At 46.1% G+C, this 17,348-nt stretch overlaps 1 protein-coding gene across 1 annotated transcript; it reads right to left on the bottom strand.

The window, feature by feature from the left end:
• Positions 1-9,995: 9,995 nt before the first annotated feature.
• On the bottom strand, positions 9,996-11,566 carry LOC120679276 (protein WALLS ARE THIN 1-like). The gene is made up of 2 exons (XM_039960821.1): positions 10,648-11,566; positions 9,996-10,545 (listed from the first exon to the last, which is right to left on the bottom strand). The coding sequence occupies exons 1-2, from the start codon at positions 11,440-11,442 to the stop codon at positions 10,186-10,188; spliced, it is 1,155 nt and encodes a 384-aa protein (XP_039816755.1). The 5' UTR covers positions 11,443-11,566; the 3' UTR covers positions 9,996-10,185.
• Between the last annotated feature and the right edge of the window lie 5,782 nt (positions 11,567-17,348).

Below are 17,348 nucleotides of genomic sequence, written 5' to 3'. Positions count from 1 at the left end.
CCAATGCACCGATGCCTCTCTTGACACCATCGGTTCATCCGGTGCTTCACTTGTTGCTTCACTTAATCTCCAAAGGCGCACAGACTTGGGCCACACAGCAGGGAGTCGGATCTTCCGACAACCATCGGATGCACCGATGCTAGGGGCATCAGTTCTTCCGGTGCTCCTGGTTTCAGTAGAACTCGCCCAATTCAGCGTTTCTTTGGGTTCTTTCTTCGTGTTTTGCTTTGCATGTCCTTTCTACTTCATCCCTAGTATCTAGAAATGTTCACTTAACAAAAGCATTAATCTCATTGATTGCGTTGTCATTCGATCACCAAAATCACTCGAAATGGCATAAATGGTGCCATGTTCGTTACACGATTGGGTGCTCTAATCTAAGAGGGGGAGGGGGTGAATTAGGCACTCTAAAAACCTTAACCTATGGCTCTAACTAGTTTGCACAAAACTTAAACTAAAACAAGTTATCTAGATGTGCAACTACGGTTCACCTTAGTGTAAAATCCTCATCCCAAAAGAATTTAGCAACCTATTGCCAATCCTATCAAGATACTACTCTATGAAAGTAAAGGTACACAATTTGCAATAAGAAATGCGGAAGCTTAAAGAGAGGGATAAGAGGAAGCGAACTCTCGACACGAGGATTTATCCCGTGGTTCGGATTGCCACAAAGGCGCCCCTACGTCCACGTTGTTGAAGCACTCACGAAGAGTATCGCTTCCCGGCAATCAAGTCTCTTCCGTGAACACAATCACGGTCACCTTGATCCCAATCTTCACTAAGGGAGATTGCCCACGAAAGAGGGGTCTCCGTCCCCCGCACAATGTCGTCGACGCCGCTGCACACCAAGCCGGAGGGTCGTAGACTTGCCGGCGAGCCACCAAAGCTCCAAGGAGGCCGGCGCACCGGGATACACTTTTGGTTCACTCTAGAACCAGCCACAAGGATCTAAACCTTGCTTGTACACTCACTAAAGAGCTAATCTAGCACTTACACTCACAAAGCTTGTGCTAAGGACTAATGATTTGATCTTTATGCTTTTGGATGGCTTGGAGGTGTTCTTGGATGTGTATGATATGTCTTGGGACTTCAGCAATCTTCAAATGGCCAAGGTGAGGAATATATATAGGCCACCAACTCAAGAGAGCCGTTACTAGCCGTTGGCCAGTTCTCTGCGTAGGCATCGGAACTTTTGGTGCAGGGACGTTGGAACTTCCGGTCACTCACAGCAACTGAAGTAGCCGTTGGCTTCCTGACACAGTTGCAGTGCCTCCATGGACCACCGGTTGAACCGATGCATAGGGCATCGGTTAAACCGGTCACACACAGCGCCAGGACTAGCCGTTGGACCTCCCACTTCTGTTGACGTCATTGCACCGACGCCATGCTCCGATGCACCATCGGTTCAACCGGTGCTGAAGGCTTTGCTCCTGCGCAACTTGCATCGTCTCTGGAACACAGTACATCCAATGCACCGATGTCTAGCTTGACTCCGTCGGTTCAACCGGTGACCTGGCTATCTTGACTTGGTCTTCGCTTGATCTCCATTTGGTGCTCAGACTTGCACCGATGCCAGGGTGTCAGAACTTCTGACAACCATTGGATGCACCGATGCTACATTCATCGGTTCTTCCGGTGCTCCTGTTTTCTGCGGAACTAATCCAATTCAGCGTTTCTTTGAGTTCTTTCTTCATGTATTGCTTTGTATGACATTTTTACTTCATCTCTGGGATCTAGAAATGTTCACTTAACAAAACTATTAGTCCCATTGATTGCGTTGTCATACGATCACCAAAATCACTCGAAATGGCATAAATGGTGCCATGTTTGTTACAATCTCTCTCTTTTTGGTGATTGATGACAACACAGTCAAAGCAAGCATAAAATTTGCAAAAGTTGTCAAATTGAACCACTTACACTTTCTTGGATGCTTACCATCATCCAATGACGGCTTGGCCTCCCTCTAAAACCATGATTCCCCCTTTTGTTCCTCCCCTATCTCGCTACTTCTCCCTCATGACTTGATTCACTTGGCATTTCTCCCCCTTTGGGATATGCTTCTCCTCCTTGAGAAAATAACTTGCTTTGATCCACATTTCTCCCCCTTTGGAATCAAATCACCTAAAAGGTCATGCACCTAAAAGGTCTTGCAAAACAATATAGCTCAAGATAAGATTAGTAGCCTAGGGAGTTAGTTCCATGACTTATGATCCAATTGTATGATATCAATGAAGATACCAATTGAAAATTTACTATGGTGGATCACAAAATCACGAAACTAGCATGACATGAGCTAAGCTTTCCATAAGTATGTGCACAAAATGATAATGTGAAAATCAAGTGCACAACTAGATGTTATAACTAGAAAGCTTAGATCATATCATGCACGGAGGTAGCTCTAAAATAATAAGGAATGACAAAGATACCAATTGAATGAATTTAGAACCTTGTATACCTCTAGGGGATTGTTTACCTTGCATGTACCAATTTGAAAGTGACTTGCAACTAATTAAAAGTCTTTAAAAGAAGAGCACTTGGTACGCTAAGGTTAAGCAAATGTATGAGCACATAGAGCATGGCTCAATATACATGAAAGCACAATTTATCTAAACACTTATAGAGTTGTTTGTTCACATTGATCGTGAATAACATTCTCTTAGAATGTTAACTCCACATGAGACTACAAAAGATAAAGTTGGAAACATGTTAGTCTCAAAATCACAAGCCATAGGATGAACTCCCCCTAAATGTGTGCATTTAGTGTTTGAATCACCAAGCAAATGTATGCACATTGATTTTGACACAATTGGGAAGCTTACCATATAGGTTATGCTCATGGTACACATATGAAATACATACCTCATGAGATCCATGTACCATGAAGGATAACTTTGTGTAGCTTTCTACACACTTATCAAACCATGTAGGTTGCTCATGGGTTAGCATGACACAAGCAACCCACCATATATAACACTAGGAGCTACATGATGCTTGAATTGAAATCTAGCTACCATTACCTTATGGGGGATTTGGGCAACAAATGTCCAAGTTGTGAGCTTAGCTTGTTTTGACTTGAATCTTCACTTCAACTTGTAAGCTAAGCCTCCAAATCCCCCGAAGCCATTTTTGGGCTTCAAGTCTCCTTTGGAACCCACACCATTTGAGGCCCCTTCATATTGGTGATAATGTCCTTGGGCACCCAAATGGAGTGGTTCCAACTCCTTTCCTTCTTCCCAACCTTGTGAGCAACCACATTGCCATTGGTTTTCTTTTTGATCACATAGGAGGTGCTATTGCTTTTGTTCCTCCGGTTGGGCTTGGTGTAGATGAGAGAACTCTTGATTGTGAGCTTCTTCTTGTTCTTCTCATCCGGAAGCTTCTTCCTTGATTGAGGACACTTATTGGACTTGTGGCCTTCTTTGCGGCACTTGGAGCAAGTCACGGTGGACCCCTTCTCAAGCTTCTTCACCATGTCTTCACGGTTATCTTGAGAATGTTGGACATTGCTCTCTATGCCTTTGCCCTTCAATCTATACAAGTCCTTCATGAGCCTTTCTACTTCTTACTTGAGCTCATCATTCTCGTTGGCAATGAGATCATTACATGATTCTACAACAACATTCTCATAGCATTTCTCATTGCAAGGGTTAGAGTAAGAATCATCAATTAAATCAATGCAAGAAGTTGAAGCATCTACCCTAGAGATAGGAATTGCACAAGGGATAGTTTGCTTCTTTTCCAAAGAGTCATTAGTATCATTATTGCTCTCAAATTTTAATTTGAGCTCTTCATGCTCCTTACTAAGCAATATGAATTTGCACATCAAATCTTCAAAATTTGTAGCAAGAGAAGAATTTAGATCATTGAGAGCATTAAGGTTTTTAATTTCTTTTGATTGCTTCTTAATGGCTTTTTGGTGCTCATGAACAAGATCAAGAAGCTCATCAATTGAAGGAGAGTCGGAGTCATCATCACTTACATTGCTATCCATACTTTTGGCCATAAAGCAAGTGTTGGATGATGATCCCATGCGGGTGGTGAATTTCTTGTTTGATTCATCACTTGAACTTGCACTTGAGTCTTCATCACCGCTTACCCATTCACCAAATACGGCATATGATTCATGATTGGGCTTCTTCTTCTTCTTTTGCCTGTTCTTCTTGAACTTCTTCTTAACCTTCATGAGTTGATGGTGATGCCCATCTTTGAGGAAGACCATATACCCCATTGAATTGATTACCTTCAAGCATTTGTTCATCCTCTTCACTTGCTTGTAGAGCTTGGGGTTCATTGGCTATTTTTCATCATTTGAGGAGCTTCTTGCATCCTCTTCTTTCTCATCACTTGAGCTACCTTTGATGGCCATCTTCTTCAACTTCTTGAGTTGTTTGCATGCAAGTGCGCTATGTGTTGGTGAAAAAGATGGTGCTTTTGCCTTGATGTCATTGCGTAGCTCATGGGCAATCACCTTGTTGAGGACATGATTTGGTGTCATCGTGTCGAGCTCTTTCTCATATAGAATTGTGGTCACCAAATCATAGTCCGGCCTTCGGAGTGAGTGAAGGATCTTGCGAATGAGTTCCAAGTCTTCAATTTGCTTCACACATAAGGAATTAATCTCATTCACAAGAGTGTTCAAGCGTGAGTACATTGATTCGACATTCTCATCATCAAGTTGCTTAAAGCTATTAAGCTTATCAATGAGAACATGATATCTTTCATTGGCAACATCCTCCGTGCCCTCATGGTTCTTAATGATAGTCTTCCATAGCGCTTTATCATTTTCACAAGAATAAACACGATTGAACACATTATCACTAAGAGAAGACAAGATTATGCATTTAGTGGTGACATCATATTGCTTCTCTTGTTGACCATTATTTTTTACACCTTCACTCACAACTCTCCAAACATTTAATCCCGTTGCTTGGAGATGGGCTTGCATCAAAACCTTCCAACATTGGAACCCCGTGCCGTCGAACCGTGGAGCGGGTCTAAAAGGATCCATCCTTTCCCCCTAAGAGCTAACTCATTAGGCGGTGAAGCCTACCGATCTAATGAGCCGGTAAACACAAATTTGCCAATGAAATTGGCTTTTTTGTGAGAGAAGTGAGTCCCGACTCTGATACCAATTGAAAGCAATCGGGTGCTTTAGCCTGAGAGGGGGAGGGGGTGAATTAGGCACTCTAAAAACCTTAACCTATGGCTCCAACTAGTTTGCACAAAACTTAAACTAAAACAAGCTATCTAGATGTGCAACTACGGTTCACCTTAGTGTAAAATCCTCATCCCAAAAGAATTTAGCAACCTATTGCCAATCCTATCAAGATACTACTCTATGAAAGTAAAGGCACTCAAGTTGCAATAAGAAATGCGGAAGCTTAAAGAGAGGGATGAGAGGAAGTGAACTCTCAACACGAGGATTTATCCCGTGGTTCGGATTGCCACAAAGGCGCCCCTACGTCCACGTTGTTGAAGCACTCACAAAGAGTATCGCTTCCCGGCAATCAAGTCTCTTCCGTGAACACAATCACGGTCACCTTGATCCCGATCTTCACTAAGGGAGATTGCCCACGAAGGAGGGGTCTCCGTCCCCCGCACAATGTCGTCGACGCCGCTCCACACCAAGCCAGAGGGTCATAGACTTGCCGGCGAGCCACCAAAGCTCCAAGGAGGTCGGCGCACCGGGATACACTTTTGGTTCACTCTAGAACCAGCCACAAGGATCTAAACCTTGCTTGTACACTCACTCAAGAGCTAATCTAGCACTTACACTCACAAATCTTGTGCTAAGGACTAAGGATTTGATCTTTATGCTCTTGGATGGCTTGGAGGTGTTCTTGGATGTGTATGAGATGTCTTGGGACTCCAGCAATCTTCAAATGGCCGGGGTGAGACATATATATAGGCCACCAACTCAAGAGAGCCGTTACTAGTCGTTGGCCAGTTTTCTGCGTAGGCATCGGAACTTCCGGTGCAGGAACGTCGGAACTTCCGGTCACTCACAGCAACTGAAGTAGCCGTTGGCTTCCTGACACAGTTGCAGTGCCTCCATGGACCACCGGTTGAACCGATGCATAGGGCGTCGGTTAAACCGGTCACACACAGCGCCAGGACTAGCTGTTGGACCTCCCACTTCTGTTGACGTCATTGCACTGACGCCATGCTCCGATGCACCATCGGTTCAACCGGTGCTGAAGGCTTGACTCCTACGCAACTTGCATCGTCTCTGGAACACAGTACATCCAATGCACCGATGCCTAGCTTGACTCTGTCGGTTCAACCGGTGACTTGGCTATCTTGACTTGGTCTTCGCTTGATCTCCATTTGGTGCTCAGACTTGCATCGATGGCAGGGCGTCGGAATTTCCGACAACCATCGGATGCACCGATGCTACATGCATCGGTTCTTCCGGTGCTCCTGTTTTCTGCAGAACTCATCCAATTCAGCGTTTCTTTGAGTTCTTTCTTCGTGTATTACTTTGTATGGCCTTTTTACTTCATCCCTGGGATCTAGAAATGTTCACTTAACAAAACCATTAGTCCCATTAATTGCGTTGTCATACGATCACCAAAATCACTCGAAATGGCATAAATGGTGCCATATTTGTTAAAGCTTGCCATCCCTGTCGCCGGCTGGAGGGGTTCATAGCTATGTTATGCTTGCTGGTGTCATTACTCACAATTTCAAAAGAGGCGGCATGGGTAATAGGGGCCATGGATGAGGAGGATGGTGGTTACACGGCACAAGTTCTGATTCAGAGAGGAAAGAGCCAACCTCCATCAAGGAGTATTGATTATCTGTACTGCCTCAGGACACATTCTGCCAAACTTAGACCTGTAATAGAGCTTGTATAAAATGACTATACAAGATTTTAAATTAGAAGAAAAATATTAAAGATATACTTACATGACGCCAATAAAAGAGCAACTTGCACAACGTACTTATCTTGCACCAATATTATGTCTTAGCCAACATAAAACCTAAATGTTGGGAATTTTTTTGAGTTCGGCAGCATTTAGCAACCTTTCCAGCATGCTCATGCATATCTCGAGTGGTATATACAGTTAAAACCTCCAGGGCAGAGGCATTAACATGAAGAATAAATTCAAGATAATATTCACTCTGCAAATGAGTTTATTCATATCGCTCAAGTTTCTACCTTATAGGACCCACATCGACAAACCATAAATCTGTACATCCAAACTGCAAGGTTAACATAAATTGGAAAGTTGTATGGATTATTAATTTAAATAGGAAACAAAACACATTAGTCATTGGTAAGGACCCATAACAACCTCCATTATTTCAACAAGAGTGGCTCTTTAAAAAGAGGCCAAACAAAGAATCTTGTCGGCATCTTGGCGGTCTATATTCATGAACAATTGTTAATTCTTAAGACGAGAAAACTTGTATGGATTATTATTGCTCAACCCTTGCATCTGAAAGGCAAACAATAGAAAATTACTGACTAGATTTTGTCAGGTGAGATGAAATTGAACATCAAGATTATTTCAACAACTAGCGAGCCTCTATTTGTAGAAAATAATATGAATAGATGCTTCGAGCTCCGAAGGCCATGATGAGAAGTGATGCAAAAGTATGCTGAAAGGTTTGCTACACATAGAGAAATGCTTGCATCATTCAACTTGCTGGAATAGTTGAGGACAATAGACCGTAAGGATCCTCTAATGGAATTCTATCTTGGTGAATTCGCAGCGTACAACGGGTAGATGTGGCAGATGGAATAGAGGGGTATCCACCTTTAATTCATCACCAAGATGGCATCTGTATTCTGTCCATGCTTAGACACTTCTCCAATACTACAGCAACTGGATAGTGTATCTTGGAGATCCTTTATTCTAGTGACAGGCACCGTACTCGTATCATCTTTCTCAGGGTTGGGAAACCACTGAACTGAAAAGGTGGCTTCTAGGATACGCGCACGCATATTTCATTCAGGACAATTCTTGGGCCAAAAGCCCAAAAGCACCCCTACTCGTTCCAATGAATGGATCAGCATGCTCGTGGCCCAAGTTGGTTATTATGGATAATGCATCATCGTCGTCTGCTCCGGCCGGGTTTCACTACTGAGTGCTAACGGGGGATTTTTTTTCATTTTTGTATTTAAAAAAAATTAAAATTTCAAAAATATATGGCGGTTTCGAAAAATTTCAAAACTATACCCCTGTCGCCCCTTGCCTGGGCGACAGGGGGCCTGTCGCCCTCTGGCTGGGCGACAGGACCTAAATGTAAAAAAAATTATATTTAGGTCCTGGCGCCCGGGACGCATTAAACAGCAAACTTGTAAAATAGATATAAAATCTTAGAAAAATCAGAAAAATACAAACTCAACTGTTCTGGACTCTATGAAACAAGATCTACAACTTTTGTTATATAAAGTTTTTCATTTGATCAATGTATTTTGCTCTATTTTAAATACTAGTTTAATGCACTTTTATTTAAATATCAAGATCCATCCTTTGGATGCATGTCATCTTTGGCCAGAGTGTTGCATATGGTAAGCATAGGCTTGTACAAAATTGGTAGGCCCAGAAAACATTTCTAGAATAAGTTTTTAAATTAAATCTTGCAATATGTCTAGTTTAAATGAGTTATTTATCCATGCTGCTATACTGAGTTTTAGAAGCCATAACTTTTACAGTACCATTATTTTATTTCCTAAGAGCTACAAAAAAAGTTTGGTAAATTTTAGATAAGCACAACTAGACCAAATGAATTATTTCAAATTTTTCTAGGTACAAGAACTATTTTTCTTGATTTAGTGCATTTACCTAAGTCATAATTCATTTGGTCTAGTTATACTTATCTAAAATTTACCAAACTTTTTTTATAGCTCTTAGGAAATAAAATAATGGTACTGTAAAAGTTATGGCTTCTAAAACTCAGTATAGCAGCATGGATAAATAACCCATTTAAACTAGACATATTTCAAGATTTAATTTAAAAACTTATTTTAGAAATGTTTTCTGGATCTACCAATTTTGTTCAAGCCTATGCTCACCATATGCAACACTCTAGCCAAAGGTGACCTGCATCCAAAGGATGGATCTTGAGATTTAAATAAAAGTGCATTAAACTAGTATTTAAAATAGAGCAAGATACATTGATCAAATGAAAAACTTTATATAACAAAATTTGTAGATCTTGTTTCATAGAATCCAGAACAGTTGAGTTTGTATTTTTCTGATTTTTCTACGATTTTATATCGATTTTACAAGTACGCTGTTTAATGCGTCCCGGGTGCCAGGACCTAAATGTAAATTTTTTTTACATTTAGGTCCTGTCGCCCAGCCAGGGGGCGATAGGCCCCCTGTCGCCAGGCAGGGGGCGACAGGGGTATAGTTTTGAAATTTTTCGAAACCGCCATATATTTTTGAAATTTTAATTTTTTTTAAATATAAAAATGAAAAATAATCGCTAACGGGGTGGGTTTAAATTTTGATCAAGATTTAAAAGTTTTAGCAAACTTTACTACTTTAATCCATCTAAGCCCTTGTTCGGTTAGACATGGATTCATTCTGAGCCAGGAATAATAAAAATAATAAGAAATATAACAAGTTTCGGATAAAAAACTAATTGTAACAAAATAGACTCATAGTCGGTACAATAAGAGACCGGGATTAATTCTATATCTATAGACTCATGGTTTGATTTCCGATCTTTTAATGTAGCTATTATAAACCTATTTTATTGCAATTAGCTTTGACCCAGAATGAAACCTTATCTTTTATTATATTTCTCAATCATTTCTGACCCGGAATGAATCCATATGTAACCGAAAAAGTCCCAAATATACATGGTAATGTGCAAATGCAGCGTGGCGGTTCAAGAACACACCAATCAATATATATATATTATATTGACTTACACACCGACCATGCATATACGTATATATATATATATATATATATATATATATGCATGCATGTTCTCCAAACAATTAATAATCCTAGCTAGCTACTAGTGCTGCATACATACATACATACATACGTACGTACGTACATACATACATCGTCTGCTCAGCTCGCTCGCCACACCAAATCTCTTAATTAATATGCATGCATGCGTGGAATGGATCAATAAGATGAGAAAGAAAACCACTAATTAATTAATATAAATACTGCTGGTGCATGCTGGGTCGATAGCTAGCATTGCATCATATCAGACGTTTTCGGCGGTGGAGGATGGCAGCAGGAGCGGCTGCGTCGTGCTGGACGGCAGCTTGGCGCTCCGGATGATGCTGCCGGCGGCGTCAGCTGGCGGCGGCATGACGGCGGCGTCCCTGTCCCTGGCGAGGCGCGCCCTCTCCTGGCTCTTGCCCCAGAGCACGAGGTAGAGGCCGGCGATGATGAGCACGGCGCCGATGATGCCTCCGAGGTAGAACTTCTCGCCGAGGGTGAGGGAGGCCATGATGGCCACCACCAGCGTCTGCACGGGCTGGTACACGGCCACGAACACCGGGCCCCCGCGGTCGATGCACCAGATCTGCACGGCGAACGCCACGCCAGAAGCGATGAACCCCTGCACGCAGGTACGTACACACCAAATTAATTAATTAAGCTGATAATTAAGTATATATATATATCTATATAAATTAAGTTTACAAGCAAGCTAAGTACTGACTGCGTATAGGATGGTGAAGAGCTCGGATCCTGAGTGGAACTTCCATGCGTCGGCGTCCCTCTCCATGAAGGCGGCGATGATGAGGAACTGGATGACGCCGAAGAAGCAGGTGTAGGAGGTGACCGACAGCCTCGCCGGGTACTTCTTCAGCACGGGGGCCTGCAGCACCAGCCAGCCCGACCACGACAGGCAGTGCCCGATCAGGTACACGCACCCCAGCGTCCAGTTCTTCAGATCATTGGGCGCCGCCGCCTTATCATCCAGCAGCCCCAAGGCGGCCTCGGGCCCCCCGAAGATGGTGGGGCCCTTGTACAGCGTGATGACGGAGGCCCCCGCCACGCACGCCAGCGTGCCCGCCACCTTGGCCACGCCGTCGCGGCGGTCCAGCCGGACCTTCTCGATGCGCAGCGCGGCGGCCATGGCGAAGGTGATGGCCGGCACCGAGTTCTGGATGGCGGAGGCGAAGGTGGGGGACGTGTTGTCGAGGCCCAGGAGGTAGAACCCTTGGTTCGCGGTGATGCCGCACAGCGCGAGCAGGAAGAACTGGACCGCGAAGCTGAGCGTCAGCCGCGGCCTGTCCTTCTTCTCGAGGAAGTAAGCGAAGGGCACGAGGAGGCAGAGCGCGATGATGTTGCGGTACACGGGGAAGACGAGCTTGCTGATGCCCATGTTGAGCGCCAGCCGCGACACCACATGGAACCCCGCGTACCCGAACTGCAGCGCCAGCATCGCCACATGGAGCTGCGCCTTCTCCGGCATGCCGCACACCCGCCGACCCTCCGCCGCATCCGCCATTGTACGTCGTTGCTTTGCTTGCTTGCTGCTGCTTCGTCCTAGATAGGAGGAGATGATGAGATCAAGAAGCTGCTATATACCAGCAGCACCTATAGCGGCGTATATAGTGATTGATCGAGCTTGGAAGGGGTCGCTAGCTAGCTATATAACAAGGGCAGGGCAGGGCAGCAGCTACGACTGCTGCATGTGTGCTGTTACTAGCCACTGCATGTGGGCCCCACAGGCGCAGCGACAGCTGATGAGAGTGACGTGGCACTCCAACTGTCACTGTTTTTCTGCCTGTCGTGCGTGCACTTCCCCTTTTACCTGACGGACAAGTTAAAGGGGGATGTTTTTGCCTCAATAAAAAAAAGCTAATAAAGGGGCATTCTTTTAAATTTATTACTAAACCTACGACGACCTAGCTAGGAGCAAAGTTACGGGATGCATCGGAACTTTACCGCACCACTGACTGCCTGCTCCAGCTCCACATGATGATGACTGCTGGCGCAGCCGCTGCTTATGCACGCTGTCATGTGGTCGTAGTTCCATATTGGCTGTGTTCACTTTCCCCAAACTCCTCTAAACTTTCTAAACTTTCCAAACTTTCCATCACATCGAAACATTAAATATAGCAAATGACTCATGCATGGAGTACTAAATGTAGGTAAATAAAAAAACTAATTACATAGTTTTAATGTACGTTGCGAGACGAATCTTTTGAGCCTAGTTAGCCTATAATATGACAATATTTACCACAAACAAACGAAAAGTGCTACAGTGTGCTACAGTGTCCGATGTGACCTTTTCTACCAGATTTTCGCGGATCTAAACACACCCATTCTAAACTTGTAAAGTGAGTGAGTGATTCAGCTACACAACTCGAGTATACCACTCGAGTGCAATGGCGGCCAGATAGAGGCCGGGGTACATTAGTCTTTTTCCTCCTCCTCCCTTCTTTGTCGACCTTTTTCCTCCAAAAGTACCGTGCTTACACTTCCCGGATCTACCCGACATGAATGAGTGGTTCAAGGCATTAGCACAGTCTACAAGTGCTTTGGCAGGCTATTTTATAGAAACATGGCACCTATAGATTTCCAAATGGGCCGCCCGGCCCTAGCCCGATGTGGCCCGGCCCAAAAGCGGCCCGGCACTATCAGACCATCGGGCCTGATAGTGCCGGGCCCATCGGGCCATCGTGCCGAACTGGCGGCCCAAGCCCGACACTAAGGCCATTTTATAGGGCCGGGCCGGCACGGCGGCCCGACCGGCCCATCAGTCTCTGGCGGCCCATCGGGCTGGGACGGCCCGGACGGCGATGGCCGGCGGTGTGCGGCCACGTGGGGGCGGAGGCGGCCGGCGGCCGAGGGGTGCCTCCGGCCGGGGGCGCACGGGGGCCGGAGGCGGCGACGGCCGAGAAGGGCGCACGGGGCCCGGAGCGGGGGGCGGCGACGACAGGGGCGGGCGGCGACGCTGCGGCTGCCGCGGGCGGGGGCGGCCGTCGCGGGGTGCGGGCTGGGGCGGCGTGGTGCGTGCAGAGGGGATTGGAGGAGAGGGAGGGCGGCTGTAGACTTGGGGTGGGGAGAAAGAAGAGAGGGTAGAATTAGGGTTTGATGATTTATATGTGGGAGGGGAAGAGGTAAGGGGAGATGGGCTGTTGGGCCATTGAATGTCATGGGCCGCTATCGGGCCGGCCATTATCGTGCCGTGCTTCGGGCCGGCACTATGGGCCGGGGTGGCGGCCCAAGCACTAACACCCATCGTGCTGGGCCAGCCCGCGGCCCGATCGATCGTGCCTAGGGCCGGGCCTCGGGCCGCCCATCGTGCCCGGCCCATTTGAAAATCTATAATGGCACCTAAAACAACAAGGATTATATATTCTCTTCTGCAGGACCTTGCTATATATGGTACTCCAATTACCTTTCCTAAGAGCATCTCCAGCAGGGTGACTAAATTTGGATGACTAAATCCCATTTTAGTCATCCACCCCTAACTTTTAGTCACCTAATATTTGTTCCCAACTCTAGCAGGACTGATCAACTCACTCCCTATTATTCATCCTGACATATGGGTCCACCCTGTCATAGAAACGTCAAACAAACTCCGCTCGCCCCTTCACGCCCGTTCTCTCGACCGTGCGCGCGCCGGCGCCGCCCCCGCTCCGCTTGCCGGCCCCGCCAGGGCCGCCTCCTCCCGGCGCCGACGCCCCACCCGAATGTCCCTACCCTGCTCTGCGCCGCCCCCGCTCCACCCGCCGGCCGCCGCCAGGGCCGCCTACTCGCGCCACTAACCCTGGGCTGCCTCCTCCCGGCGCCGACGCCCCACCCAAACGTCCCTCCCCTGCTTGGTCTAGCGCCGCCTCCCCACCATCGTCACGGCGCCCCCTCACCACAGCCTTCCCTCACCACCATCGTCGCGAGGAGGATCCTGCCCTCCTTCCTCGGATCCACCCCGGTTTACTTCTCCTCACCTTCCCTGCCTCGGCAAGCCTCTCCCCTGCCCCAAGCCAAGAGGTGAAGGTGAAAAAGTTTAAACTTTTGTCTCAATGTTTACTCAGTTTTCTCCATGAGTGCCATGTTAAGATCAATGAAAAGTTAGGAAATGCAGAAACCTGTAATTTAAATACTATTGATATGATTTTCACAACAAATATATGGGATCCTTTCCTATTAGCACCAACACTTCCATGATGCAGAGCTGCAGACACTTTGATTGTTATTTATCATAATTTCTGTGAGTATGTTTTGTGGGTTGTTGCACTCATGAATATGTCTGGATGCATATAAGTCAGTTCAGGCACCTATTTTTTTTAATTGATCAGTGACTTTGAAATCAATGTGCTCTTCTGCTCCTGTTTTAGGCCTACTTATTTTAGTGTGCTTGCTAGCTTGTTGTGCTTTTCAGTACTTCATCTCCCTCTAGCTACTAATTATCTTATTTTAATATATGTACAGGTCAGATATTGTAAATGGATAGCCTTCTTAAGCGGTGGTGAGATGAAGAGGAGGAATCTGATGATGATGACCTCTTCGTGGTTGGTGCCGTTCTTACTGGATTGAAGAGGAAGCAGAGCGAGAAGAAATTCCGTGGCTCGTTGCCGGGTAGGCACAGTGTGCAAAGAGGCATCCAGGGAGGCCACCAGAGACTTTACTTGGACTACTTCGCGCCCCAGCCTATGTACAACAATAAGCACTTCAGGCGGAGGTTTAGGATGTCCACGCCCCTCTTCAATTCTTGCGGATAGCAGCGGCACTAGAGGCTCATGAAGAGTAGTTCAGGCAGAGACTCAATGCGGTTGGGGCTCTTGGCGGCTCTCCCGTTCAGAAGGCAGCTGCAGCTCTAATAATGCTTGCCTACGGAGTTTTTGCAGATTTCTTTGATGAGTATGTAAGGTTGGGAGAGAGTAGCCTGCTGCCGATGGCGTCTTTTCACGGCTGTGAAAAGTGTCCTTGAACACCACCAGGGGCTGTGCATCACCCATGGCAACAAGAAATGGGGATCGGTTAGTTGGGACCAGCAACGAGCGTTGACGCGATCGATCTTGCAAGATGATCCAACAATCCATCGACGAGCACAAACGATTCTCATCGGCGATTCAGCAGCGGTGAGTACCTCCGGATGTTGAAGGCCCCGGCGATGTCTGGCGCGCCGTAGCCGAAGAGGACGCAGGTGCTGACGCACTTGGAGGTGCCGCGTGCCGCGAGGTCCGACTTGGGGTGCCGGAGCCTGTTGGTCTCCGGCGGCAAGAAGCAGGCGCAGGCAGGTCCGGCGGCGGATCCGGGGAGGACGAGGACCAGAGGCGGGCAGGCCGGCGGCGGCAGCTAGGATGGTCGGCGGCGTGGCGTCGGCGGGGGCGGGGGCGGCCGGCGGCGTGGCGTCGGCGGGAGCGCGGGGCGGGGGCGGCGGCGGCGTGCGGGGCGGCGTGCGTCGCCCTGGCGCGTATCAGGCACAGCTCGCCCTGGCAGCTGGCGAATCTGGTGTGGAAATGAAAAAAAGGAAATTGGTGGGGCCCATAGTTGGCAGTCCAAATAGAGGGGCACCAAATTGGGGGATGGGGAGAGAAATTTGGAATGCCTACCAAAATAGCAGCCCATTTACTCCCCTACTGGAGATTAAATTTTTGCGCCCACCGAACAAATATGAAGATAGAAACCCATTTAGTCATCCTGCTAGAGTTGCTCTAAGAGGTAATAAGATCAAGAGAGGTACACAGACACTCTCTCTCTCCCTCGAATAAAGAAGAATATGTAGACTTATTACTTCATAAAAAAGGATATATTGACGCCACGCACACGCAAGCAGACAGCAATCCCTAGCTAGCATAGTGTGGTTGATGAAAGTGTGGTATTTGGACGGTAATGTGTGAAGTGACATATTAGAATGCTGATTATTGGCGATTGCGTGGTTTCCGTAGTGTGGCGTCGCTTTTTGCAAAGAGCTAGCTAGCTAGTGATGAAGCGACAGCGGCAGCAGCAGTAAAGCTTCTAGTGGACTCGTTTGATGGCATCTCGTTTGGCGCCACTCCACTCGCACCGGCCGTGACCGGATTGATAGAAAGAAAGCGATCCATAATGCTCAAAAGCAGTCGCCGAATGATATATGCAAAGTAGTAAAAAGACCTTTCATTATATTTATTTATTTATTTATAGGCTAACCTGATGCATGCATTATATATTGCTTATTATTTGTTTCTGCTTCAGTCTTATGAAACTTTCTCTCATCTCTCCTCATGATGACAATGCCACATCAGCAAAATTGTTGACGTAACGATGCTAATTAACGCTCATGAAACTCCTGATGAAATTTGCATTGAGACTAGCCTTATTGGTATGTTTATTTTTTTCTTCCTTGTTGCATCGATCTTGCTTATTATTACAATGCAGTGAAGTGCAGGCAGGGCCTACCTGAGATTTTTGCCACAAACACACCTTTAACCCGGTTGGAGTACCAGGCAAGGCCTAGCTGAGATTTTTGCCACAAACGCACCTTTAACCCGGTTGGAGTACCTATACATTCATGGTTTTATCTCCTGTTTGATCGAATTATTAGTGTTCGATCTGTAATGATCAAGTCATAAAAAGGATATATATCTTAGTATGTGCTGTTGCAATCCACCACGAACTTTTTTTTTAAAAAAAAATGAACCAGGTAGGAGAGCTGCTGAGTATATTAAAAAGAAGAAGAACGTCCAGATTAGGCACAACAATAACAACAAATGCCAGTTAGACTGGGACATCAACACGACCACGCTTCTCCGCTCGAACTTGACACAATAGTAACCAGTTGGATCGAGGCATCAACACGGCTGCAAACTCAACTCAACTCCACACCAAACCACCACAGGGCGGTGACCTTCTCGGTGCGGTGCAGTCTGCTTCTTCCAGTTTTCCTGTTAGCATGGGGCCACGCTTGGCTCCGATGACTTTTTGAGCGTAAGGTGGGAGGTCCCGTGTTTGAGTTTGTCTTTGCGCGGTTGAAATCCACCATGAACTTGCTGTGGAGCAACACACTATTTCTGCTAATTAGTGCCAGACATATAGTTGGTCCGGTCCTTGCAAGCAAATAATAGCTAGAGATCTGAAAGTGTTGGCGCGAGCTCTGATACATTTCGATTATTATACCCAACAACTGAAGCCACTGAATCAAATCAGATGCTGAAAACAAGGAGGCTGGGTGAAAAAAAAATCTAAACTGCAAAAAAGTGAATCTAAATGTGCTTCGTTCTCCACTAGCTACATGGATCTGATCTGAAAAGCAGGGAGAGAGAGAAGCTAAGGAAATTAAAAAAAGAGAGAATATAATGCAAAAAGCAAGGAGAAAAGTTAAGTTGCAGATGTATCAAATTAAGAGAGAAATTAAAGTTAAGCTGGCCGGCGGGAAGTTAAGAAACGCAAATACTAATGCATTGCATGCTTGGACCACACCAC

The sequence above is a fragment of the Panicum virgatum genome, chromosome 6N (assembly GCF_016808335.1).
Source record: "Panicum virgatum strain AP13 chromosome 6N, P.virgatum_v5, whole genome shotgun sequence".
NCBI classification, from domain to species: Eukaryota; Viridiplantae; Streptophyta; class Magnoliopsida; order Poales; family Poaceae; genus Panicum; species Panicum virgatum.
The sequence above is the reverse complement of the archived record's forward strand: the minus strand, read 5'-3'. Positions and strand labels throughout refer to the sequence as shown.

Excerpts from the sequence above, each read along its gene's own strand:
- LOC120679276 (XM_039960821.1), bottom strand. The coding sequence starts at position 11,442 with ATGGCGGATGCGGCGGAGGGTCGGCGGGTGTGCGGCATGCCGGAGAAG. Across the intron at positions 10,546-10,647 it reads TCTTCACCATCCTATACGCA|GGGTTCATCGCTTCTGGCGT; the intron begins GTCAGTACTTAG and ends ACCTGCGTGCAG.